General features: G+C 60.5%; 6 protein-coding genes across 6 annotated transcripts; 3 read left to right on the forward strand and 3 right to left on the reverse strand.

Moving 5' to 3' along the window:
• Positions 1–442: 442 nt before the first annotated feature.
• CHLRE_02g145550v5 (uncharacterized protein) lies at positions 443–4,308 on the reverse strand. Its single transcript, XM_001694830.2, has 8 exons — positions 4,153–4,308; positions 3,320–3,881; positions 3,037–3,095; positions 2,543–2,581; positions 2,125–2,237; positions 1,807–1,903; positions 1,525–1,578; positions 443–1,337 (listed from the first exon to the last, which is right to left on the reverse strand). Exons 2-8 carry the CDS (start codon positions 3,357–3,359, stop codon positions 1,089–1,091), a joined length of 651 nt encoding a protein of 216 aa, XP_001694882.2. The 5' UTR covers positions 3,360–3,881; positions 4,153–4,308; the 3' UTR covers positions 443–1,088.
• Positions 4,309–4,408: 100 nt separating this feature from the next.
• On the forward strand, positions 4,409–10,651 carry CHLRE_02g145500v5 (uncharacterized protein). The gene is made up of 10 exons (XM_001694949.2): positions 4,409–5,273; positions 5,735–5,758; positions 5,948–6,063; positions 6,264–6,473; positions 6,927–7,122; positions 7,283–7,350; positions 7,527–7,616; positions 7,801–7,862; positions 8,013–8,056; positions 8,191–10,651. The coding sequence occupies exons 1-10, from the start codon at positions 4,661–4,663 to the stop codon at positions 8,910–8,912; spliced, it is 2,145 nt and encodes a 714-aa protein (XP_001695001.1). The 5' UTR covers positions 4,409–4,660; the 3' UTR covers positions 8,913–10,651.
• Positions 10,652–10,918: 267 nt separating this feature from the next.
• On the forward strand, positions 10,919–14,330 carry CHLRE_02g145502v5 (uncharacterized protein). The gene is made up of 4 exons (XM_043060301.1): positions 10,919–11,205; positions 11,450–11,729; positions 11,929–12,151; positions 12,333–14,330. The coding sequence occupies exons 2-4, from the start codon at positions 11,465–11,467 to the stop codon at positions 12,448–12,450; spliced, it is 606 nt and encodes a 201-aa protein (XP_042927730.1). The 5' UTR covers positions 10,919–11,205; positions 11,450–11,464; the 3' UTR covers positions 12,451–14,330.
• A 115-nt stretch (positions 14,331–14,445) lies between these two features.
• CHLRE_02g145451v5 (uncharacterized protein) lies at positions 14,446–18,278 on the reverse strand. The gene is made up of 4 exons (XM_043060300.1): positions 17,962–18,278; positions 17,340–17,676; positions 17,113–17,182; positions 14,446–16,895 (listed from the first exon to the last, which is right to left on the reverse strand). Exons 1-4 carry the CDS (start codon positions 18,083–18,085, stop codon positions 16,293–16,295), a joined length of 1,134 nt encoding a protein of 377 aa, XP_042927731.1. The 5' UTR covers positions 18,086–18,278; the 3' UTR covers positions 14,446–16,292.
• Positions 18,279–18,775: 497 nt separating this feature from the next.
• CHLRE_02g145450v5 (uncharacterized protein) lies at positions 18,776–22,018 on the reverse strand. Its single transcript, XM_043060299.1, has 5 exons — positions 21,764–22,018; positions 21,402–21,465; positions 21,160–21,242; positions 20,909–20,926; positions 18,776–20,440 (listed from the first exon to the last, which is right to left on the reverse strand). The coding sequence occupies exons 1-5, from the start codon at positions 21,836–21,838 to the stop codon at positions 20,297–20,299; spliced, it is 384 nt and encodes a 127-aa protein (XP_042927732.1). The 5' UTR covers positions 21,839–22,018; the 3' UTR covers positions 18,776–20,296.
• A 461-nt stretch (positions 22,019–22,479) lies between these two features.
• Positions 22,480–24,762, forward strand: CHLRE_02g145452v5 (uncharacterized protein). Its single transcript, XM_001694948.2, has 4 exons — positions 22,480–22,642; positions 22,915–23,412; positions 23,915–24,207; positions 24,391–24,762. Exons 1-4 carry the CDS (start codon positions 22,558–22,560, stop codon positions 24,562–24,564), a joined length of 1,050 nt encoding a protein of 349 aa, XP_001695000.1. The 5' UTR covers positions 22,480–22,557; the 3' UTR covers positions 24,565–24,762.
• Positions 24,763–24,771: the final 9 nt, after the last annotated feature.

The following is a 24,771-nucleotide window of genomic DNA, read 5'->3' on the forward strand; positions in this document are numbered from 1 at the left end:
CGGAGCCGTTTGGGAAGCCTCGTATGAGCTGCGTGTAAATCCAGATGGGATGCATGGGGCTGCGCTTTTCCCATCAGCTACATCTGGGCTGCACACGGGGCACATGTGACTGCGGTGGCCGGCGCAGCGGGGGCGCCAGCCAACCCGTGCCGCGCCAAGGGTGTAAGGGGAGCTTCGTGTGAGATGTGATGGGATGTGATTGAGCCAGGTGAGGAATGGCCGCGTGCGGTGCACGTTGTGCACCAGCGCGGCGCGTCAGAACTCCTACGTACGATTGAGCTGCGGCTGACCGGTGCGGTGGGGGTTAGTTTACGGTACTCCAAACCCAAAGCAAAACTGGGGGATAAGGAGAGGCTGCAAGTGTGCAGCACATGGGGACTCAAACGGGCTGCACTGAAACTGGCGCGGCGGGGGCGGCGCCGCACTGTCGGGCGAAAGGATCGAGGCACAGAAACTTAACAATGACACTGATCACAATTGACCAGCAGCTGGTGGCCCTGGATGTCGGGGCTGTGAAACGCTACAACACGTTGCGGGCTTGCCGTGGACCTTAAGCAGTTACACCCCGCCGCCACGCTTCCCGAGTTCGCAGTTTCCACCCCGCCACCGACTCGTGAGGGCTGAATCTTGGACGCCGGGGTTTGGGGCCGCGGCTGCGGACGTTACTACCTTGCTACCCTTGCGGTTGGTGTGCTGTTTGGCCTTTCCCATACGTCAAGTCAATAACGTCGCATATGGGCTGAGGCAGGCTAGTACGGGCTGAGTTCTGCCCTGACCTCTCCCAGCCTGCCAGGAGCCTTGCGCCCGTACATGTCACACAGAAATACTGCCCCAACCGCTGGTACCTAGACGTGACGGAGTCCTTATCCTTATGAGCAATTATGGGGATCCATCTCGCTAGACATGATTGCGTACGCAACTGGACAGGGGTGCCCCTGCAACTGGATTTGGCAACCCTCGGCGACAACAAGCCGAACAGTGCGATCCTCCCCAACACTCGTCCTGACAGCGTTTGGATGCTGCGTTACACATCCCCCCCTGCTCCCTTGCCCAGCTACTGCACCCCGTTCCCTACTCCGCCTCCCAATTCAATAGCTCCGATCCTTTGGCCGGCCCGGCGCCCCCTGCCCCCGAAAGCCATCGAACAAGCTAGCCAGAAGCGTGCGCGTGCCCTTGCCCCGCCGCTCTGACCCTCTCCCCGCGCCACCCTCCCCACCGCTCCCGCTGCCCGATGACTGGTACAGAGCCGTGGGCATGCCAGATGCCACGCCCGGCAGGACATTGTCGTTTGCGGCTAGGGAGATGAGGATCATGAAGGGAACAAGCCACACAACAACCTGCGGGCGGCGCGCCAGCACAGCCCGGGGGGTTGGGGTGAAGGAAGGTGCGCCAACAGGCCGACATGCATGCGCGGTGGACGTGGCAAATACCATGTTCAGTGACAGCCAACAGGTATCGGTACGTACATGGACTACTGGCATACGCACACACGGTGGGCACCAAGAGGTTGCGAGCCCTACTCACTAGAAAGAACCCAAGCACTACAGAGATGTGGTGAAACGTGCTCATGTGATATTTCTGCAGGGCACACATGAAAGGGAATGCGGAATGCAGGTATGGAAAGCGGCGGACAAGGACGTACACGTGGAATGAATCCGTCCAAGTATTCAACACAGGCATAACTAGCTGATAGAGGTTACATGTGGGACGACAGCCGTGGACTAAGCCAGGGCCCCGAAACGTACTAGCTTCCCTACGTGTGCTGTGGCAGGTGCCGTCGGCACTGCCGCCGCGTCCGACACGCACCATCCACATGCCGTGCGCCCACAGCGTCATGCCAGCTGACAGCAGCAGCACGGGGTCACTGGGCGAGATGAAAGGGTAGGTGCGGTGCACTACACGCCTGCAGGCACAAGGACCAAGAAGCATACAGGCCCCCAGCCGTAGACGAGGTTACCGTCATGCGCTGGGACTGCCTAGACGGTAAGAGGCTTTCTGCCAGGGCGCTCCATCCCTGGTGGAACGCCCCTCATGGCGCCCACGTGCGCACACACATACCCACACCCTGCCCACCTATCTCTCCTTTTGTTCCCGTCACACACTGCCACCCTGACTCCCTCTCACCAGTAGCCCAGTGGCGCCGCAATGGTCGGCACCATGGTCCACACATCCACTCCCTCCAGCACCCACAGCAGCCCCAGCACCGCCAGCAGCCCCTGGGCTGTGTACACAACCACCTGCAGGGCACGCACACACAGCAGGTAAAGCGGTGGAATGTGCGAGGGCTGCAGAGCGGCCCATGTGCAAGTCTGGTTGCCCGCACGCACCAGCTATGTGCATGTACGCCAGGCGGCAGGCGGCGGCGCTGCGTGCTTGTTGCAGTCCAAGCTGCAGTGTGTGGAGCGCTCACAAGGTGCAGCAGCCTGTGGCTCCCGCCCAACCGAACGCTTACTTCCCGCCCTCGCCCTGGTCGGCCCGCCCTAGCCCAACCCGCCAAACGGACCGCAGCCCGCCTCCACGGACCTCGCAGTCGCGAACGCACCTTCTTGGTGGTCTTGAGGTTTGCCTCCACCAGGTCCGCCTGTGTACACATACATACGCACACACACATAGTAACTCCCGCGTCGTTTGGGCGGGCTTTCGATTCGTTACAAGCACACAAACATGCTCGACTACGACAGCGGGCGGGAATCCGGGAACTAGGCGTGCTGGGTAAACGTCGTTTAGCGCGCCCAGGGTGCGGAGCATGGACGCATACAGGTGCATCACTGGGCCAGGCCGAATGGCCGCCCATGGGAGTCCAGGCTTTTCGCGGGTGTGACTACCTGGGTCGCAACGCAACAATCGGTCAAGTCGGTGGGTGTTGGTAAGTAACTCCAACGGCGTCGTCTGGGCGGGCTTTCGTTTCGTTTTTAACACCAACATGCTGACACACCGCATCGCATGTGCTCTTCTGCCTGTTTCCTTCCCTTGTGCTCTCGTACACACTTACACACATGCCTGCCCCGCCCCGCCCCGCCCCGCACCGCACCGCACCAGGTAGTACAGCCCGACGATGAGGCTGCCTGCCACCGCCATGAGGAACACATAGACGCCTGCGATACAGGAGTAGAGGACCGGGGGGTTCCAGGCATACATGACTGATCAGCAGAAGGCGACGAGGACCGGGGGTCAGGTTGGATCGGCGCCGGACAATTAGACCGGTGCCGCCTGGGAAGGAACTGGCGCGGCGCGGCTGTACACGGCCCAAGGCCCACGCGCACGCTAGAGTGGAACCGTGCAGCGCATCCGAACAGTGTCAAACCCTCGTGTGACTTACCGAGGTAGCCGATGGATTCCTCAAAGGTTATTAGTATCATGTTTGCTTATCGCGCGGCGCCCAGCCACTGAGACTTTCAGTCGCGCCGCCCACAGCACGTGGTGGCCCTTCCGCAGTCCACACCACCGCCACCACCACCGCGGCAAGCACGCCCTTCACCAAAACAAAGTTGGTCGATGGCCACCGACTGCGGCTTGAAGGCAGGTGTATGTCTATGCCCACTTGTGTTGGGACCGAGGCGGCCGTACGACCACAGTCACCACAGCACTGAATGCTCTAGCCACCGCCGATGACTCCAAATAGGAGTCCCGTGTCAGTGCCGGACGAGCGCTGGCGGTCAGCTTCTGGCCTGCCGAGGACCCAATGTGCGCTACCCGAGAGCAGGGTTGAAGCTACGCTGTGCACGGAAGGGGGCAACAAAGCTTGGCTGTCGTGCTAACTTCTCCGGCCATGCGAGGACGGGTTTGATTGCCGACAGAGTCCAGGTGTGTGCTGCGAGGTGTGTACTTCTGCTCCTGCTGCGCGGCCTTGAGACGCCCTGCAACCGCAGTGGGAGGTCCACCTGCAGTGACCATCAAGAGGGATATGTTTAGTCGGCCACCGGGCGTCCTTCGGTGCCTTGCCACGGCTCTCCAAGCATAAAAGTTCGCAGTCAGGTAGCGGCTGGCATAGGCATTGCTCGGCTCGCCCAGTTATAGCGGCGGCGGGCCCGTCGGAAGAAGTGCGGCGCCGGGGAAGACGTGCTGTGTATTGCTTCACCCTCGGGGTGCCCACGTGGAACCGGCTGCGAACGGGCTGCGCGAATGCGCCACGTCAACTCACTCCCGCCTCACCTTCAGCGCGAAGCCAGCACTTCCGGGTTTTGAGCAAACCTGGAGACTAAGTACCGACCAAAATTTCCGCGCGTTTCCTGCCTTGAAAGGGTTTATCCACCCCTCGCCCGCTGTTCGCGCAGATATTAAAGCTATTCGAAGCAAGATACAATCAACGCTTTGGGGCAAGGCTGCACCCTTGGGTCGGAAGCCAGTGTGCACCCATCCGTAATTTCATTGCGCGCCAGTCGTGAGCAAAATTCATAGGTACTGCTTACACAGCAGCAGATTGCGACGAAAACTGATATTCTCGTAGGATTGAACAGGCCAGGCTTGTTTGCAAGAGCTCGCTTTCTCATATTCCACCCACCAAAACTCTTACCTTGTGGCTGCTTTGTATTCGTAGAGGCGAACTGTGGAGCGCTGACATTTTTGTTGAGGATACAGAATGCGCTAGAAACGCCTCAGGACTCGCCTGACGCGCCGAACGGCGCCAAACACAGAAGCCAAAGCACATACTGCCGCAACGATGCTTCGTCCTGTTTGCCTTGCGGCTGGTGCCTACGGTGTGGCCCGGGGCAATGAGAACGATGCCACCGCCACGGAGTCCACCGCGTGCGAACTGGAGCTGGTCGATGATATGTCACCTTGCTTCGAGCACTTACATACGCCAGTGCAGCCAGTGCAGTCGCGAGCAATGCCGTCCGTGTTCGGCCCCTGCTCGGCCGTGACAGCGCCGGCGATGGCTTCTTGTCAGCATGGAGGTTCTCTAGCTGGCATAATGACGGCGGTGGCGGTGACTGTGGCCGCGGCACCGGTGCTTCACCCCTCGACGGCAGGGTGCGGGGCCGTCGCAGCGACCAGCGGCGCCGCAGGGGTCCAGGCGCACCAGCATACGCAGCAGCAGCTCCAAAATGTGCAGCAGCCGTTTGCGCAAGTGTCATATCAGCCTATTATGACAGCGGGCCAGAGCAGCGAACAGCAGGCGCCCGGACCAAGTCCAGGTGCCACGGCAGGCAGCACACACACGCTGCTGTCTGCCTACCAAGTTCACGGCGTCGTGGACCCGCGGAACGTGCACCAGTGCGACGCGCGCAACATAGCTGAGGGTATCCAGCTCGTTCCGCGAGAGCTGGGGAGAGGTAAGGTATTGGGTTTAGCGCACGTGAGAGTCTGGTTTCGCTTAGTTTCGGGGTTAGGCATGGGGCCGAGAGCAGCGTACGTTGATTTAGTATTATAAAATTCTGTTCCGTATTCAATACTTAGTTACTGCATCCGGCTTGCGCATGGTTTCAGCAGGCACGCCCCCTTGACATCCTTGCTAGAAACGAGACTAGTAGAAACAAACGTTGAGTTGGCGCTTTGCTGCGACAATGGTATTCTATATATATATTCAATAGCGTGACCAAACATCTTAGAGGGCACGGATGGGACCGAACGTTGCGACGGGCGGGGGACGACAAACCCTCAGCACGGGTACGGAAGTGGCTACACGTGCTGCTTGGGCGCGCATGCACTTTGAATGCGGCGACGTTTGCCATTGCATTACATGGCACCCTTGCTGATTTCCGTACACACCTCCCTGCCGCAACGCCACCTGCAGGGACGTACGGAATAGTCGTGCCCGGTAAGTTATGATGGGGCCGCCCGGTTGCTTATCTACGCCGTTTCCATGATTGTCGGTGTTGTGCAGTCCTCGCCCGCAACGAGTGATCCGAGCCTGGCCCTCAAAATGCTGCAGCGGCCAGTTGCGGGCAGTGCCTCCTCTACCACTGATCCGATGCTTCGCTCCGCCCTGCCCGCCCCGCCCGTCCAGGCACCTACCATGGCTTGCCAGTGGCCGTGAAGCTGATGGTGTCGCCTTCCCTCAACCGCGCGGTGGTGCGGGAAGCGCTGCTGGGGCCCTGCCTCGTGCACCCTAATCTTGTGGCGGTGAGAGCGTGTGCGTGCATGCGATTGGCAGTATGGTTCTGTGCGTGTGACACAGGCCTGCTCGCTTGACCACCTCCGTCTGCGCCCGCCTCTGTGCCCTCGTCTTACCGTATTACGTCTCTAATTCCCCCCACCCTACCATCCGTTCCTGACACCCCCCCCCCGCAAACCTCTCCCGCGTGCCTCTGTCGCTGCCACAGACCTACACCGCCCGCTGCGCCCGCCTGACGCACGAGTTCTTCGACCTGCTTGAGGGCCGCACGAACAAGCAGCACGCGCTATCAGACACCTGTTTGCCGCGCATGCTGCGGCCGCTGGTCCACAGCGGCGACGGCTTTGGCGACCCCGAGGGCGCCGGCTCGGACGTGGAGCCGCTGCCGGTGCTGCACCAGATCCTGTACGGGCTCAAGGTGCGCGATGCGCGGTGTCTCGGTGCGGTGCGTTAACAACGGCCTTGTTGGCGTTTTGGGCGCACGCTAGTGGCAAGTCATGACTAATGCTTTCGTCCTTCTTGATGATACCCGAGTCTGGACGAAAGAGGTTATTAAAGGTCTTCCGGGGGAAACGCCATGAACCCGGTACACTTGTGTAGTCTGAAATTGCATGCCAGAGGATGGTGGGATTGTCGTTTGATTGCAAGTCGTAGCGTGCACCTGCAAGCTCGCCATTCTCCTGACTCCTGCTGTCAAGCGAGCACGCGAGGGCGCCGAGCGCCGGTTGACTAATGCCCACTCGCCGACCCACCCGCCTCTGCGCCCACCAATCTTATGCCTTTAGGAGTCTGTGCAACGCTGTACCCAATTTATATGGCCGTCTTCTAACTAACGTTGCCTGGAACCCTCTCAACCATGTTGTACCCACAGGCGGTCACCGGCCACTACCTGACGCTTACCGTGCAGGAGTACTGCGACGCGACCACGCTGACTAATGCAATCGCGCGCGGCGTGTTCCGAGCCAACCCGCAGTGGGGCGTGCGCCTGGCGCGCCGCGCGCTGCTGCGCACAGCGTCCGAGATGGCGCGCGCACTTTTACACCTGCACGACGCCGGCGTTATCCACGGTACGGCAGGCGGCGTTTACATCGCAATGGGCGCAAGTTCCAAACTGTTAGTACGCCCCTACCGGTAACCTGCGGTCAGCCGTGTTGCGCTGCATTCGTTCACATCTTCCTGACCCTTTTTGTTGCCGTGGTGCCTGCCTTACGCAACCCCAATCTGCAGGCGACCTCAAGCCTGCCAACGTGCTGCTGCGCTCGTCGCGGGAAGACCGCCGCGGCTTCATTGCCAAGGTAAGGCGGGGCGGAGGCGCAGGTTCACTTCAATAGTTGAGGCCGCTGTTGAGCTATAGGATTAAGTCTGCCTGTCCGATGCCTGCTCTAGTGTCAATGCTACAGCGACTATGGTATCCGCCCGACGCTATCTGTACTCACGGCTTGGGCTGCTCGGCGCTGACTGGGTAATGCAGATCGCGGACTTTGGGTTGTCGCACGTGCTGCCGCCGGCCGCGGGCACCATGATGTCAGACACGTTTGGCTCAATCGCCTACAGCGCGCCGGTGAGGACTCTTTGGCCCCAGAGGCCTGGGCTGTGTATTACCTGCCCGCCGTTTGGCCGACCCTGGCCGCTCATGCCTTGGTATCGCAGCTGCGTGCATTGCTCAATGGTTGTTGCGCACGTGTTCGCCCCCTGACACGCCTGCGCCCGCCGCCGCCGCCGCCGCCGCCGCACTGCACCTGCAGGAGGGCTTCTCCAACCAGGTCAGCCGCGCCACCGACATTTGGGCGTTTGGCATCATCGTCTGGTGAGCTGAGGGGCGCGGGGTTGCGGGGACCAGGGCTGTGTGGAACTGTGGGCGGAAGTACCTCACGTCCATGATATATGGTATTGTTCGCAGCGCTCTTCCGTTTGTTACTGTACTGGTGCCCCCACGCCGGCCCTTGCGACATCGCAGGCAAATGCTCACGGGTGTGCGGCCATGGGAGGGCATGGACCAGAGTGAGTCAAGGGCGCCTGGCGCGCGTGCCGCTGCCATGTTTGAGCCGATCCGCTGCCCAGCCATGCCGGTTGCCGCATCACAATCCAGGCAGCGCAACCCCTAACCCTTCCTGCCCCTTCCTGCCCCACCCCAGCGACCGTGGTCAACGGCCTGCAGAGCAACACGCTGACGCTGGTGTGGCCCGAGGTGGAACCCATGGCCGCGCCCATCGTGGCCCTGGGCCGGCGCTGCCTGTCCTTCGACCCCGCCCAACGGCCCACCGCGCGGGAGGCGCTGACGGAGCTGATCAGCATTGAGTCTGCCATCCGCACCGAGCTGGTGATCGGCCTGCAGGCGGCCGCCGCGGCGACCGGCGACCGCAAGGCCGGCGGCTACTGTGGCCCCGACTCCAATAGCATGTCGGGCGGTTCCAACTCGGCCACCACCACGCAGGAGGCGCAGCTGGTGGGTGTGATGGCGCCCGGCGTTCCGCAGCCGGGGGTGCAGGGCCAGGTGGCGGCGGCGGCCGCGGCGGGGCTGCAGCAGCGCGTGCTGCACGCGACACGGCAACAGATCCAGCAGCAGCTGCAGTACCACACTCACAACCAGCTGAGCTACCAGCAGATGCAGGTGCAGCAGCAGCCACAGCAGATGCAGCAGCCACCACAGCAGCACGTGCAGTACGTGCAGCAGGGACTCCAGCTGCCACAGCAACAGCTACAGCAACAGCTGCAACAGGTGCCGCCCACTATGCCGCAACAGCAGCCGCAGCTACAGCCGCAGATTGCGCAGGCTGCGACCTCATTGGCGCCAGGGGTTCCCGCAGCAGGCTCTGGGTCTGGCGGTGCAGCCGCGCCGCTGCAGTACGCCTTTTAAGCGGCACACACCATCAATCTTCATTTCGGGCGTAGCTTACAATAATCGCATGATGAAGGCGACGCCATTTTTCCACGATAGACGGAGGGGACTCCTCCCCTAGCGTTTACGGGGACCAGCCTGTCTTGCTCCCAGTCTGCGGTCCTTCTTCGTGCTCCCTGTCTGGTGTGTCTAGCAGTTGGTCAGACGGACAAGAGCCAAGCTAATGTTAGTCTGTGTGTACGTGAATGTAAGTAGCCAAATGCGAGGGCAGTGGGATCATTCCGAGAGGGCAACAGTGGGCATTTGGAACACGATATCACCAGCGCGTCGCTTTTTTTACGACAAATGTTGAGGCATCACAACAACACTTTATCTATGTTCATTATCATATTCGCGCGGCTTGTTGATGATGCCTGTCATGTGACAATACTGTACACGCACTTCGTATGCGCGCAATGCATGCGATTGTGGCTTCTCATCATGTGCGAGGCTAGCAGCGACACGGGTGGGGCGTCTGTTTCATCTGTGTTGCTGTCACGCGGTGATGTCCAGGCGGTTGTGGCAATCGGTTATGCTCGTGCTGGGGCCACGCGTGCACAGTCTCCTGCATGAGGAGGGAGCACAACAACGTTGATCCGGATAGCCAGCCGTTGACGCTGGGCTGCTGTGAATGCAGACTTAAGGCTACTCAGGAAGGTATGCAGGTGTGGTAGCGTATGCACACAACGTATACCTGCCAGTTGCCATGGCTGGACGGGCGACAGGCGGCAGTCCGCCTGGGAGCTGGGCTCCCAGAAGAGTGCTGGCAGAGCGATGCAGGATTGTATGGGCTAGGGTGGGCAAACGTACTGCAGAACTGCCGACCAAGGCGCCGGTCGGTGGCAAGTTGGCGAACAAGGGGCTGGACGCCCGTGTGCTGGTGCTGTGTGGCTGAGGCGGCCGCAGCAGCTCGTGGATCCTAGTACCACTTCGAGCTGCTTCCGGCCTAGCACGATGCCACACTAAGTTGGGAGCCAAGTGAAGCGCCGGCCTTGTGTTGAATGGATTCTTTGAGGAATGCTGGGAATGATCAGAGAGTGGTCCGGCTGCTTCAAGCCCGTGCGGCTCATCCGTCCGGCTGTTGTGGCGGGGGCTGCAAGATTAAAGTTGTCACGTTAATGGCTTTCCGGTTAGTACTCTTGACTTAGTATCATAAGATAAACAGGTTCAGAAGGACTGAGGCTGGCGGGCTGGTGATGTGTGCTGCATCGCAGCGTGGCAGACTGGATATCAGAGCGGGTTGCGCTGAGGTGGTAGTATAATAGCGCTTGCTCCGAGTGCGTGAAGCGCTTGCTGCTGCACATCTCATCAGCCCGCCACGCTTCTTCGCAACTAGGGACCTGGTTGGGTGCTTCATTTTGCTTGATCGAGTGCATGCATTTGTGTGGTGCTGTCGCCGTCGTGGCAGTCGGTGCAATCCTGTTAAGGACGTTACTTCATCCACGTCCTCAGCCGTAGAGTGCAACAGGAAACGGCCTCAACGGCATGATGGTGGACGTTACCTCCCTGACACTCCAGGCTCCCAGCAGCAACGCTGTTTGGCGCGTGCTGGTTCGGTGGCGACCTATGTGGCCACTCAGGTACATGCATGTCAGACCCCCATGACTACTGGGCAGCAGGAAGGCGGGCATTTTAGCGCACGGTGTACGGAGGCGACGTCCTGTGCTCCTATCTACATGTGCGCTTAAGTTGTCATGTGATTGTAATACTGCACATCAGCGCGCCACGCCGTCGAGGCACCATGCCTCGTATTGCCCGATATGAGGCTGCGGCAGCACCCCTGCACCTGTCTGCACTGCAGCGCTCAGAGCTGTACAGGCGATTTCACCGCGCATGCATGACGGCCTTCCGCATTCCAACCCGCTCCCTCATGCTCCGGTTTCTTTTATCTTGCAGCTCATTCACCACTTGTCGTACAATCCGTGGATCCCCGTCATGGGTCTCCCGCGGTCTCCCGAATTGGTCCACGGATTGCGCTAAATGCCCTCAACAGTCCCTGATAGTCATACAGTGCACGCTGCTATTAGGAGGTATTAGGAAACGCTGTCGTCTTCGCAAGGCAATTACGATTTTTGCCAACAGCCTTCCCACAGACACACGAAGCTGATGTTCGCGTAACATTCAAGCCCTGTGGTCATCCATAATCATCTCATTTAACGGCCGGGCAAGGAGGGAGCGGGCCCGCACGTGGGACTGGGTCGCGGTTTTGTCGATTTCCGCAGGCCGCGCCCAAAATTATTGAGCGATCATCAGTGCCTGCAAAGACACTCAGGTCAGTTGGGAATCCTCATTCGTTTGTTGAGGGCTGATCGAGCCGGTGGGGAAACTCAGGCGGACGGGTGGCCTCAACTGCCGCATGGCCCCGTTTCCAGTCTTGTATCCAATATGTTGCATACAACAGGCCGCCTTTTGCACACCTGCGGTACCACGTTGGCATTAGGCGCATATCCGCATGGCAGAATGCATGCGTTTGCCGAATGGTAGCGCTTCTCACGCTTGACTGGTTTGCGTTACAGGGCGCCGCTTCAAGCATGATTGTGGGCTCGCTTGACTATTGGCTTGGACGTCAAGTTGAAAGCTTCCCCGCGCCAGCTCACACGGCGCCCATCGCTATTCCACCCCGCCCTTCGTCGGTCAGCGCGGCGTCAAGCACGGAGGAGCCAGTCCCCATCAACCTTGAGCGGCGCTACAGCTTGCTGACCCTCGAGCTTGCGCGCAAGCCTTCGCTGGAAGAACCATCGCGACGCTGCAGCGCGCTTGGGCTGCCGCGCTCCACGTCTCAGCCGGCATTTGAAGGTGCATACCGCCGGCCGACCCGGTTTTCCGTCAGGCACGCTTTGTACTGGGGTGCGCTTTGGCCTCCGAGTGGTCTGCAGGCATGTAATGTGGTCTGGTAACCCGCATAGGGCTTTAGCTTCAATGGTGGCAAGGATCCGCTCGGGTTAGTAATCGGTCATTGAATGCCTGGTGGCTTTGCCTACCTCGCTTCCTGCAGGGCGCGGCTGGGAGCACATGTCACGCATTCCCAAAGCTAAGGCACTTTCCTCGCCTCACCACCGGGCAATCCTGTCCGCAACCCATGACGAGCCAGCTCCATGGACTGCTGATGAAGACGCGGTTGATGACTCTGTGGAGCAGGACCCAGGCGGCGGTGCCGCCGGCAGCTGCAATGATCTGCTTAAGTACGTGCTGGGGTACGCGGAGGATGCAGGGCCGAGGCGCGAGCACTGCTGCTCTCACAATCGCACCCGCTGCCCGAGGCGGCTGCCTCCAACTCCAGCTCGCCCTCATGGGCTTCCATCACTGCTGCCTCCGCCATTGCCTCCCCCCTCGGCAGCACCTCACTAGAGCGGACGCACGGGCGCGGCTGTGCCCTGCCTCAAAGCCTCATACGGGCAGCTCTAAGCCCACAAGCCGCGGTAGGTGCCGCACCAGCGGCGGCACTGGTACCGTGCATGAGCAGCGCCGGCGCGAGCACACGCGCGTCTCAGCCCTCGGATATGGCTGCGATGGGTAGCATTGCGCCACTGCCGCTGTGGCGGATCGGCAACGGTGCAGTGGCCGTCTCAGATAGCTCAGGCAGCGCAAATGCGTTTGCCACGGCAAATGGGTCATTTCCCATGCATGCCCACAAGCAGCCACCAGCACAAGCAGCCGCGTTTACCAGTTTTCTTGGACCACGCACCACGCCCAAAGCTCACGGTCCTTACGACGGAACAGTGCGCGGAGGTCGGCCGTTGCGGGTGCTTCCGCATGCCAGCGTGATGACGCAGCAGGCTAGTGTCCGGGCGGTCTGGGCCAGGTGATGGTGGCAGGTGCAGGTGCTGCGGTGGCGGCTGCTTCCGAAGATACCCCCACGACAGTGGACGCGGCAGCGGCGACGCGGGCAGCGCATGGAAGGACCTCGTAAGGACCTCGCATTGTTTGGCGCACTGGTCCGGAAGACGTTTGCAAACTGCATTCGGAAGGTGTGCCGTTCGTGTCTTTACATCACGTCGCCCAGTGTCTGGCGGCATGACATGTTTAAAGCGCATGGCTTTACGTTGTCGCACTGCATCAGTGAGTTAGTTGTGGGCGGCTAGTGCTGGCTAGTGCAGCAGCATTTATGGACACAGCGCATGCATTTGTATATCGGGCCTCATAAGGTGCAGGCCATAATTTACTGTCAGCTCAGGCAGCGCCGTAACCAACACCATGTGGCCGATCGTCAGTGGTGTTCGCCGCATACCGAATCACACATGCATAGGGCGAAGGCGGTCCCGTCACTGGATGGTGGTCGCTCCGTGCGGGTTGGGCGCGGCGCCTGGACGAGGGGGGGGGGGCTGAGGCCCCTGGTTAACCCCGAGGTTTTATGGTAGTTTGGAAGAAACCCTGCTTTTGGCAACGGGGGCAGGAAAATTTATCCGGACGACGGTGCGGGCACAGAAACGAAAGGTTAGCATACTGCCATACCTGTCCTGTCCGGGCCGCAAAGTTTTCATTCCGCATTAGGGCACGTGGGTTTGGGGGTGTGCTTTCACTGTGTACGCCGCCATGTATATGTTGGCGCAGTGTGTGCATTTGATGTTGCGCGCCATCAAACTGCGTACTAATGACTCACTGCTCTGTAATGCTCCCCTACTGTATGTTGGACACTGTCTTAGAGGCGTTCTTGTGGTTGGCCAGGGGTGGATTTGGCAACCCTGGCGGTGGAAGAGGAGGAGGCGCACGGCAGGGCGGTGGCGGTGACGGCGGTGACGCTGCTGGCGATGCGGGTGGCGGGGGAGGTGGAAGAGGAAGCAGGCGCACGCCTGGCGCAGCGCTGCGAGCGGCGGCAGCAGAGGTGGTAGTAGGTGCTGCCACCGGCGCTGCCGCTGCAGATGCTGTGCAGCAGGGCGGCGGTCACAAATGCATAGGGCGGATGGCGGCCGAGCCATGCGAGCGGGGCGCGGCGCCTGAACGCGGGTGGGTAGGGCTAGGCAGGGCCCCCCGTTGACCCCCGAGACCAGGGAGAAGATGACAAGGCCGCGCACATGTATCATTTCGGATTTCTTTCATGACTTCTTTCATGTTTCCATGCGGGTTTATCGATGTAATGGGTTGGCGGTGCGGGACCGCAGCGGGGCCGCCGGACTGGCGGTGCGTTCACAAATGTGCTTTTGTTTAAGCTCAGAGGACAAAAGGTTTTGGCCTTCCGCTGGGCTACTATTCCGCATGGTGCGTGACGTGTCAGGCCCTGGGCTTGCATAACACGCCAGAACCAGCGTGTATACAGCACTTGGGAGAGCACGTTGTGCAGCGCAAAGGCGGGCGGCAATATCGGTTGTGAAGCCGGCGTCAAGCCCGTGCGTTGGCGGGTGCTTTGGTGGGTGCTACAAGACTTCTTTGTGTGAGTGTCCATCAAGCGTTACTCAACCGTAGACTGTCCCGGGCGGATCACGGCACCATGCTCTTGGCCCATGCGGCTGCGCGGCAAGTGAGGCCAGGGAGGGACTCCGTTCGTAAGGTTGAGTCACTTGAGTGGGCTGAGCTGGTGAGCCCACATAACATTCCCCCGTCTGAGGCAGTGTGTCAGTAAGGAGCATCTCCGATATAGCCGGGTCTGCACTGGTCCAGTGGCCAAGGCGCCAAGCACAGCTGCGGTCATCACATCGCGCACCCAAACAGCCAAGCATTACGCAGCCGCCACAGCAACTACAACGCTCAGTAATACTCGAATTGAGGCAGGAGCATGCTTACTCTTTTGCAATTCAGCTAGTTACTTCGATCCGGGCCCGACGGCGGGCTGACACACACACACACACACATTGTTCGTCTAAAAGCATTCTCGATAACACGGCTGCCGCAGCCTACCATCGTTCAACAGGAGGACTGGTGAAAGCACCCTCAACCGACTGCACTCGCACAGCGCATGTACCAAGCGGCAGCAGGCAAGTACCATGAAACGGAAAGTCCTAACGCCTCTGGGAGGCCCACTAGGGCCCACGCACTGCCCAGCAGGGCGTTGCTGTATGTTGCCATCCCAACCCAACACATCCCGGCCATGTGGCTCGTCCACGGGGCTGGGTTGCGGGCGGGGCACGTGATCGTGGGGGTAATACGCTCTAAACTCAAAGTGGACGGGACGCAGCCGCACTTATGGCTTGCACCACAATTTTGGCTAGTGCATGCGGTAACCCCCCTCCACACATCCGCAGCCGGCGGACGCCCCGGGTCCCCCCGACAGGCTGAATCGGTCTTCCTCCCAACCCTCACACTGTTCGCACATACACACAGGTTACCGCTTGCGTTCCTCTCCCGCATGCTCCCTCAACGCAGTTTTTGATCAAATTATCCACCACGACACGTTGACATCTGTTGTTTGCCACCAAACCCCGACTGCCGTGCACACACGACCAGAGCGGTCCGACATGGGGACCGTCCATGCATGTATGACCAATTCTACGAGCCATACCATAGTGTGAAAGCCACCCAAGGTGTTCAATAATTGGAGCAACTGCACTACAATATAACACCCAGTCACGGCACCGCCAATGCCAGCGCAGCGTGGGCCCAAACTCGTCAGACGGGCGCATGGGCGCCTACAGTACCGCAATCCAAGATACACACGCACAAGAACGCACGCTGTCGTAATGCAGCCGCCTGCTTTCATGCAGCAGAACAAGCGAAGTCCATGAAATCAAAGCTCACACCCCACTACATGTCAGGAATCACGTGATCTACCTGGTTTATGACTTGTGCGACACGCAGCATGAAGTTGGAGGGATATGAGCCCTTCACCTACAGGAGATCCCCGCGGAATCTGCTTGCCAGCGGCTAACGGCCGTCTCACACAATGCGCACCAGTCAGGTTGGCCTGTCCATCGAGCAGCAGTGGATTCGCATACCAGGGCAGCGATGGAGGGCTCTACGACTGCCAAAAGCACTACTCTGCCTGCCTTTGGCCTTGTTCATACTTCGAGCATGTGAGCACAGAATGACCCACCTCCCGGCCAGCGCGTCTGCAACCTCCAACATGCATAGATACCGACGTTAACACAGACGGAAGGAAACCGGCGCACAACCGCTCATGTCAGACATTTGAACTCTTGCAAGTGACCGTCCTGACGAGCCCGCACAGGAAAAGTGCCGGCGTAGTGTGGGCAGGGCCGCGCACGGCAAGCGTACAAATATGCAACCATACTGCTTCATACGGTACTTCGAACACGCCCAATGCTTCCCACACATGTTGTCGCATTGCACATACTCGCTCGTGATCACTCTGCAGCATCCCCAATGTTCATGGACCCGCCCGCATGTCCTAGGCCCCGGTTGGGGCGCAGCGCTTGCGCTGCTTGCCGTCATTGCCCCAGGTAGGCGGGCAACGCGTGGCCAGTGATGCTAAGCGTTGCCGCCAGGAGAGCAGCCAACACCCGCTCCAGCAGGTGTCAGACCCTGCACGCCGGCCGTCTCCCCAGCCCCGAGTGACGCGTCGCTGTTGGTTGCAAGTTGCCCGGGCAGCCTCGCCGCCGCAAGGCGCAAGCCATCGCTGCCGTACCCAGCCGGATGCCCGCCTGGACCCGCCGCGTCCTCCGCAGGTGCGCCCCCATCACTCACACCCTCGTTCTGAGCTAGCGGGCGCTGCGAGTGCGGCCCAGCCGCCAGCTGGCTGCGGGCGTGGCTATCCTCCGTCTCTCGCCCCGGATGCGAGCCTGCCAGATGCACGCCGGCTAGCGGCAGTGGGGCCAATGTAGCCGGGCCGGCAGGAGCGTTTCCGTCACCTGCATAGCTGGCGCCAGCCTCCGCGAGCTGCGACTGGCTCCCCGTCCCTGAGACATAGCCGCCCGTGGTTGGGCTGTCGGTCGCGGCGTCAGCGGTAGCTGCTTCCGTGGCGCCGGCCTCGGCCTGTGGCCCGTCTGTGCGTTCACCGTTGAGGGTGGACACCATTGTCGCCTGCTGCTGTGCCAGCGGCCGCCCCAGCCATTTTGACAGCCACGCACGCACCTGCAGGCATTGGTTGGAAGACTTTTCATAACACGGCGTCCACGGCATATCTATCGCCCATGCGCTCACGGCACCTTGCCCTTTCACGGCAAAGGGTGACTCGCTCAAAACTCTTCGCGGATGGGTGACGGCGGGTGGGTGCCAGCAGTGCAGGTGTGACACATCGCTCACGGCTGAAGGCTAACCCAACATTTTAATCAGCATATTAACTACCCACCTGGCTCCAGTCCGTAGTTTCAATTGTTCTCCAGGCCAGGAACACTCCGATACAGCACGCAACAAAGGTTCTGCGGACAGCAGATGGCGGGGGTCGGTCCAGTTAAACTGAGTCCAGCCCAAGGGCATAGGCAGGGCAGAGTCGGGATTCCCGGTCCTGCAGGATGCATACAATGGCATGATTCTTGATCCAGTACGAGTGATCAAGCTACTGGTGATGCTACTCACCCGAAAGCAATACCGACGAAGACTGCCTGGGGGGACAGCGTGCCGCGTATGGTGGTGGGTACTAAAGAGCGCGGTGGCGGCGGCGGTGGCGGCTGGATCACGCGGGCCACCACCACCGCGCCACCGTCCACTGCCAGCGATCCAGAGGACCGATCCGTTTGCTTCAGTACTTGGCCGTATAGAATGGGCGTCGTTGACGCTTGACTGGAACTGCTGGTGCTGGTGCCCGCCTGCAGCAGCCATCTGGCCCGTAGCTGATGTGTCTGCCACAGCTCCGTTGGCCCTCCAACAGGCCACCTCCTGGCATCGCCAATGGATGCTAATGAACAAAGCAAGCCTGCAGCACGGGGGGCCAGCAATCCGCAGGTGAGCAGCCGCCCCTAAACGGGTCGTCTGTCGGGCGAACCGGGTGGGCCACACTTATATGTGCCTCAGTCGTGGCGCGCCGGCCGCCGGGCTCCCGAGTCCCATCCAAGAGGTCCACCGGTTCCAAGGATTTGGGACGAGGTTAACAGTATAGCGGCGCCTCAAACGAAGGCGCACCAGACATTTCCCCAACGCACTGCGGTCGTGCGCACTGGATGCAGAGGGCAGCCAGCCCATATCCTGTTAATATCCTCACCTAGAACTGCTATGCCACTCAGCGGCGTCTTTAACGGCCTCAATGAGCCACTTCGCGTTCGGGCTTCCGTTTTTCCACACCACTTTGGCCCGCCCACCTCCCAAGATTCGCTGTCGCCAGCCATAAAAGAAATAAAGTATTGCGCTCTCAAGTGCAGTGCAGGTGCTCTCTGGCGTAGTATGAGGTTCCTGAGTCTGTCACTGTGAATAGAGGGAATAGGTATTGTCCAGCATCATCTCGTTATTCGCTGTAAGCGACATTAAGCTATATCTACTCTGACGGCGCTGTGCAAATACATGTCGGCTCCTAACTTTGTTAGGAATCTTGAACGGGTAAGCGGTTGTGGCCAATTCTCCTTTCCTGCTCCCCCGCCCCCCCGCTCCCCCGCACCCCCGCTCACCTATTCCAGATCCCGGACCTTGTATACAGCGAGCGCCCATCCGCTGTCGCCCTGAAGTAGCCGGTGTTGGTGCCCCTCTCGCGGAAGCAGAACTCGACATCAGGGTAGCGCTTGAAGAACTCTGGCGTCAGCACCAGCAAGCCCGTGGCCGCTGGTTCCAGTGCACGCCAGGTCGTCTGGTCCTGCTTCTTGCCATTCCCAGGCCGCTGCCACAGCTGGCGGTGGACGGTGCTATCCTTCTCCGCTGCCAACTGCTGCTGCAGCCATGCCTCCAGCTCCACTGCCCAATACCTAAGCCAGTCCGTCGCTAACCATAGGGTTGATCGGCCGCTACTCGCTGCCCCTGGGTGGATGATCGGCCGCTACTCGCTGCCCCTGGGTGGATGTGCGTACGTTAACAGGTAGTCCAGGTAGTCTAGATAGTTGTTACAGCACGCATAACGTCGACGTCTCCACCAGGGGTGGTCTGCGCAATCGTCCACAATACGTCCCGTCGCTCCCCCACACACCTGTCACGTGCCCGGCCACGTATCGTACCACGGTTTCCTGTCTGTGGACGCTGCAATGGAGGATCAAGGGAGCCATTAAGCGGCGCCGAGGGGCACCCCTGCGCCACCCTGCCCCTTACCATGTCTCATCGCACCCTGGGGCCCTGGCACGATCAGCTCCGCCCGATGATGACAGCTGCTAGGGGCCTGAGGGGGCCTGCAATCAGAGCGCCTCCACGCCTGTGGCGCCTGCGCTGCTGTCAGGTTCCCCATTTGCAGGGATGACAGTCACGACAGCGACAGTGTGGTCTGGTGCCGTTCAGCCCAGGTCGGGGGTTCCAAGCGCCCACTTATCGACGATGCTTCCTCACAAGGGTGCGCGCCCAGGCCGTGTTCGGCTGTCCCTGCACCCTGCTGGGATGCTGGCTGCTGCGCATCCGACACGTTTAGAGGACATGCGCCCCATCCCCGCCAGCGGAAGGTCATTTCATGGCCGACCGGGGGACCATAGGCTCTTCCAAAGGAAAGCAACCATGCGTTAGTTTGTTTGGGTCAACCGTCAACACATATCCCTAGGCCCTCACATTGGCTCTGTGCAATGGTCATCTACTAGTATACATTTGGCGCCGCAAGCAAGGGACGCTTGCGCTCCAGCCCTTAGCTGTAAGGCCCCCCCCGCATACAGACGAATGCTGAGAGCAGCGGGGCTGCTGAGCAAACACGCACCTAGCCTAACCCAGTGACTCTGAGCTGTGACCCTCATCAGACCTTGGACAGCCTCCAGCTGTTGTGGCCTTCCTTCTTCACAAAGGCCCTGTGCAGGGCCACCCCACGTCCATGCACGCCGCGTGCTCACGAGCCCCGCCACAGGAGGTTGTGCTGATAACAGCTCCCTTTGCCTGTTGGCGCTTGACCCGTCAGCACTCTGTGTCTCTGTCCTCTTGTTTGCTTCTTGCTGACATAACCATCGCCGCCGCAGTCCTGCTCGCGCACCCTGCCAGATCTGCTTCTGTTTACGTGCCGCGCCGTCGCCATCGTAAGGCGCAGCGTCGCTGCAGCTATGGCCCCACTGTCCTGCGGCCGTGATGCTACTGCCATTCCCACTGCGCCGCGCTGCTACTGCTACTGCCTACTGCTCCAGCGTAAGGCGCAGCGTCGCTGCAGCTATGGCCCCACTGTCCTGCGGCCGTGATGCTACTGCCATTCCCACTGCGCCGCGCTGCTACTGCTACTGCCTACTGCTCCAGCGTAAGGCGCAGCGTCGCTGCAGCTATGGCCCCACTGTCCTGCGGCCGTGATGCTACTGCCATTCCCACTGCGCCGCGCTGCTACTGCTACTGCCTACTGCTCCAGCGTAAGGCGCAGCGTCGCTGCAGCTGTGGCCCCACTGTCCTGCGGCCGTGATGCTACTGCCATTCCCACTGCGCCGCGCTGCTACTGCTACTGCCTACTGCTCCAGCGGCACGCCGCGGCCGCCGCGCCGGCGGCTGGTCCAGCGCTCCATGATGCTGGGCCAGTCGCGTGTGATCCAGCGGTCCCCGTCGTGGTAGTAGAGCAGGTTGGAGGTGATAATGTAGCTCATGGTACCGAACTGCGCGTGTGCGCGTGCACATGTGCGAGCACGCGTGTGTTTGATTGACACACGGGAAGGGATATGCAGAAACCACATGTCAGTGTATGAGTGTACAGCATGCTTTGCACGAATGCAGAGCTGAGGGCAAGACCAAAGTTTGGCCGGTACCACACAACTTGGCCGGAAGCACAACTTGCTCTGCGATTGCGCATTCCTGCGGGGATGCGTGTGCGTCTATGCGGTCAGCGCGTGCCGAGCTAGTAGGCAAACACATTTTTCCGCGAGTGCTTTGAAGACCGTAAATGGTAACACCGATTGATGACACGACATTAAAAGCAGGCGCTGCGCCGGAGGCCGTACGCAGTCCTCGCACTCTTGCCACACATGCACGTAATGCGAGTGCTGGCGCCCGTCCAAGCCCATGCCCGGCAGCGCATTCCACGTAACGTAACGTACCCACGCAGGGCTACCTAGTTCAGCTCTCACCTGTGCACCCACTCGTCGCTGCAAGCGTGGCACGAGGGGAACGGGGGGAGGGGGGTTGCATCAAGTGCGGCATATGACTGATGCACGTGGCCGACTAAGCTATGTGCGCGAAGCAGCTTCATCTTGACAAACTCCTTCCAACAGCACTTGCCAGCACACACAAGCACAGTGAGCATGACCCCTTGCTATGGCCTCACGTGCCGTATTCTTTTCCAGCGAGCCCCGTCAGCCCAACCACGACTCCGCCCCACCTGCAGCCACATGAAGCTGACGTTCCAGCTTCGGCCTTGCGTAGCCATGGACATCCCCATGCAAAGCAATATCCCAGCAGCGCCTGCGAACCAAGCACGAGGGGGGGGGCAGCATGGGTTTGAATGGTGCAAATTAGGTGCCTCCATGACCTGCCGCAAAGACGTCGGTGGCTATTGTATGGCAAACATCCAAAGCTCCGTTCCCGCTCTGGGGCGATGCTACATTCTGCTAGAATACTCACCTCCCAGTGCGCCCCAGCCCAAGTGCACTGTGCGTGTGAGGTCAAGGTCCTTAAAGTTCTCCTCCTGCGGGGGAGCGCGGCGGGTGCCAGGTTGCGAACTGCGGCATGGGCGGGCCAGAGAGTGCTTGCAGCAGCACTGTGGCACGCGGCGACACAGGCGGTTGTATGATGGCTTGTGCATGATGGTCCTGACAGCCCTAACGCATCAAGGGTCCACGTCACTCTGGAAGTGGGCAGGTGGCCCGCCAGCAGGTGGCCCGGCAACCTGCCCGTCGGTGACGGGAAGGGTGACCCCCACGCTACGCAGAGTCGCCAGACCGTGCCTCCTCCATTCCACCATTAGCGGACTTGCGAGAGCTTACTTTGTAGTACTCAACACGTCGACGAGCCGGCGGGGCAACAGGGGCTGGCGGTGCCGATGGAGACGCTTGTGCCATTTGTGACGTTTGCGACATTCGCTCAGAATATGTACTTTATGATAGTATCACAGAGCTCATCTGGGGCCCGAACCTAAACCCTTGAGATGGCGCAACCGGAATGACACCTGTCTGCTAAATCCTGGTGCGACGTGGTTTTATACACTAGTCAATGTAAGCGGTAGCCAGCTGACAAGGGGCGACGATGCCAGGCTTTCCGCAAGGGGTGGGGGGCCGGCTCGCCCGCCCCATTCGAACGCCCCATGGCCGCCTGTTGCCCCATGGCGGCATGGCCGCCTGTTGCCGCTCCCACCCAAACGGGTGCGGTGTAGAGCTTGTCCGGTTTTCGATTTGGCGCTTATGGTCGATGCGCCCTCATATAACGCTACAGGAGTGTGGAGGGTACCGTGTACGCTGGCGAATGCGACAACCTGCTGCCACTCTGGAGCAGGGAAGGCTGTGGCAATGTCCGGAGCTGCCCCAGCACTCTAACGCAGCATGGCATCCGTTGGCATTCACGCAAATCCCGCCCGGCAGCTAGACCAAAGGCGGGTAAAGCCTGTCACTTCAGTGCAGATCCGTGCAAGGGCTGCCGCGACAGCCCACGGGCTACCGCCATCGCTCTCCCCTCGCATGCATAGTTCCCCACTTGTGAATATGCACATATATAGAAGCGCTGATGCTGAAATAGTTATGTCGTGAACGTCAAGGACGCCCCCGAAGAGAAAATGTCCAACACAATGCTTGCAATCCTTCAACATGCAAAAGGGAATACAGTTAGCCCGGTCGGGATAGCTGCACTTTCTTCAGCAACGCGTTGGACCGGTAAGCATTCAAACGCACCCGCAAGGACTCGCGCTGGTTTGCGCCGCATCCGGTTGTGGTTAGCCGAGTTAGATGGTATGAGTCGTGGTATGTGTTAATAGTGATCAGCATGTCACGCCGCGTGAGTGTCACCGACCGGAACCGTGTCCCCGACGCTGCCCACTGTGTCTTGCCGCTTCACCGTTGCGAGGTGGCTCACATTTTCATAACGCGTAATGCTAAACTCTACCCTAACATGGAAGGCTGTATTATGCTATTATGTGGTGCTGCAGGGTACGTGTGGCTTGATGCTGACGCTGCGGCGGTCAAGCCGCACCCTCCGGCCTTATATGGTTGTGCTGCCGATGTTGCCGCCGCTGGCGTGGCTGGCCCGCGCGCCAGCCCACTCCTCGCTGCTGGTCGGCCGTGGGGTCTGCCGTTCGCCTCAGAAGGAACTTTGGGCAGCCTTGCAGTGCCCACACGGTTGATGAGCACCACCAGTGTCTCATGCAGAAGCAACAGTGGCAGCAGCGACGTGGCGCGGTCGCAACCAGCGGGGCTTTCCACAGCAGCTGTCGCCACCGAGGGCATGCCGGATCCCAAGCAGGCGCCCGTGGCAGCGCCACAGGCGCAGGTGCAGAAGATGCCAACACAGCAGGCATCAACTCAGCAGCAAGCTCCCGCGCAGCAGGGCGGGTGGGATGACGACGCCGAGTCGCCGCCCATCCCGCTAGATCCAAACGTCAAGCCGCCAGGCATGGCCTTCGTGACGGCCGGCGCCGCAATCAGTGGTAGGTGGCGCCTGCTGGGGCATGTGCTGGGGTGCTGGCGGAGCTGGCACGGTGATTGGAGGAACCAGACAGGCGCAGAGGTCCGGAGTATCCATTACTCCAGCCTCCTGCCTGTCTGCGTGCCTCCCTGCCTGCCTCCCTGCTTGCCATGTTTTGCAGTGACAGCAGAGTAGCCGGCACAGGGGCTTTGAGATTTGGCTAGGGCAGTACTGGTCGGGCTGCTGGGGTCTGGCTAGCAGGGATGTACGGTTGACCCCTTCATGCCCTTCGTTATCTGCCACGTGGGTTGTAACCCCGGAGGCCACCGCCGCCGTGTCGCCCATAGCTTTTGCACATCAGTCGCGCAATGAAGCCCCCCATACGTATTTATCGCTTGCATCTTTCGCCTCTGCCTGTGCTCCGCTAGTCTTCGCTTGGTTTTGTTTAGATTGGGCTGGTACTTGCAACATCCTCCCCCCCCAAACCCTACCCCCCACCCGGCCTCCTACCCGGCCCTGCGCAGCCCTGCTGGCGGTCGGTGTAGCGGCACTGGGCATCCTGGGCACCTTTTATGCCGGTTACGCCATTAGCCAGATTGCCAAGGAGCTTAAGAAGCCGGAGTCAGGCTTGGGGGCGGTGGCAGCACCTGCAACAGCAGCACCTGCAGCAGCGGGTGTGGCTGCAGGTGCAGGGGCCACGGCGGCGGCGGCAGGGGCGCCGAGCAAAGGTGCGGAGGCGGCCGCAGCGGGCAAGGCCGCCAGCAAGGCCGCCAGCTCGCAGCCGGGAGCGGGCGGTGGAGGCGACGGCAACATGCAGGTGAGGACTGTCCGCAGCATTGCAGAACGACAGCAGGGTAGTGGATGGTATGGGTGAGGTGGTGGGTTGCAGGCACCGGCGCCGATGACGACAGGCCACTACGAACGTGCGCGCTGCCAAGATTCTTTTTGTGTCCACGCACGCCTGTTTACTCCGGCTTCAACTTCACCCGTGGCTTTGCAGGCCGTGGCACAAGGCGAGGGAGCGGCTGCGGCTGGACCCCGGCGCGGCAGGAGCTGGTGGGCTTGGTTGACAGGGTACCGGAGCCGGGCAGGCAGTTCGGGGGAGCAGGTCCAGTCGCCAGTAGCGCAAGAGTCGCCTCCCACAGAGTCCCCACAGCCGGCGACGAGCAGGTGAAATGGGCGCTGGGGCGACGGCACACTTGGCAGGCCACAGGGGCCCGGAAAGCCTGCTATCACGGGACCGCCTGGGAGTCGGTTGACCGGTAAATAAACTGGAATCAAACTGCGGACTAGCGCGAGTGGAGAAGCTGCGACTTTGCTTGTAGTGCTCGTGCTTTCGGGGCACAGTATTTGAATGTAACTTCACGGTTCGTTATTTCAC

Source organism: Chlamydomonas reinhardtii, chromosome 2 (assembly GCF_000002595.2).
Source record: "Chlamydomonas reinhardtii strain CC-503 cw92 mt+ chromosome 2, whole genome shotgun sequence".
Classification (NCBI taxonomy): domain Eukaryota; kingdom Viridiplantae; phylum Chlorophyta; class Chlorophyceae; order Chlamydomonadales; family Chlamydomonadaceae; genus Chlamydomonas; species Chlamydomonas reinhardtii.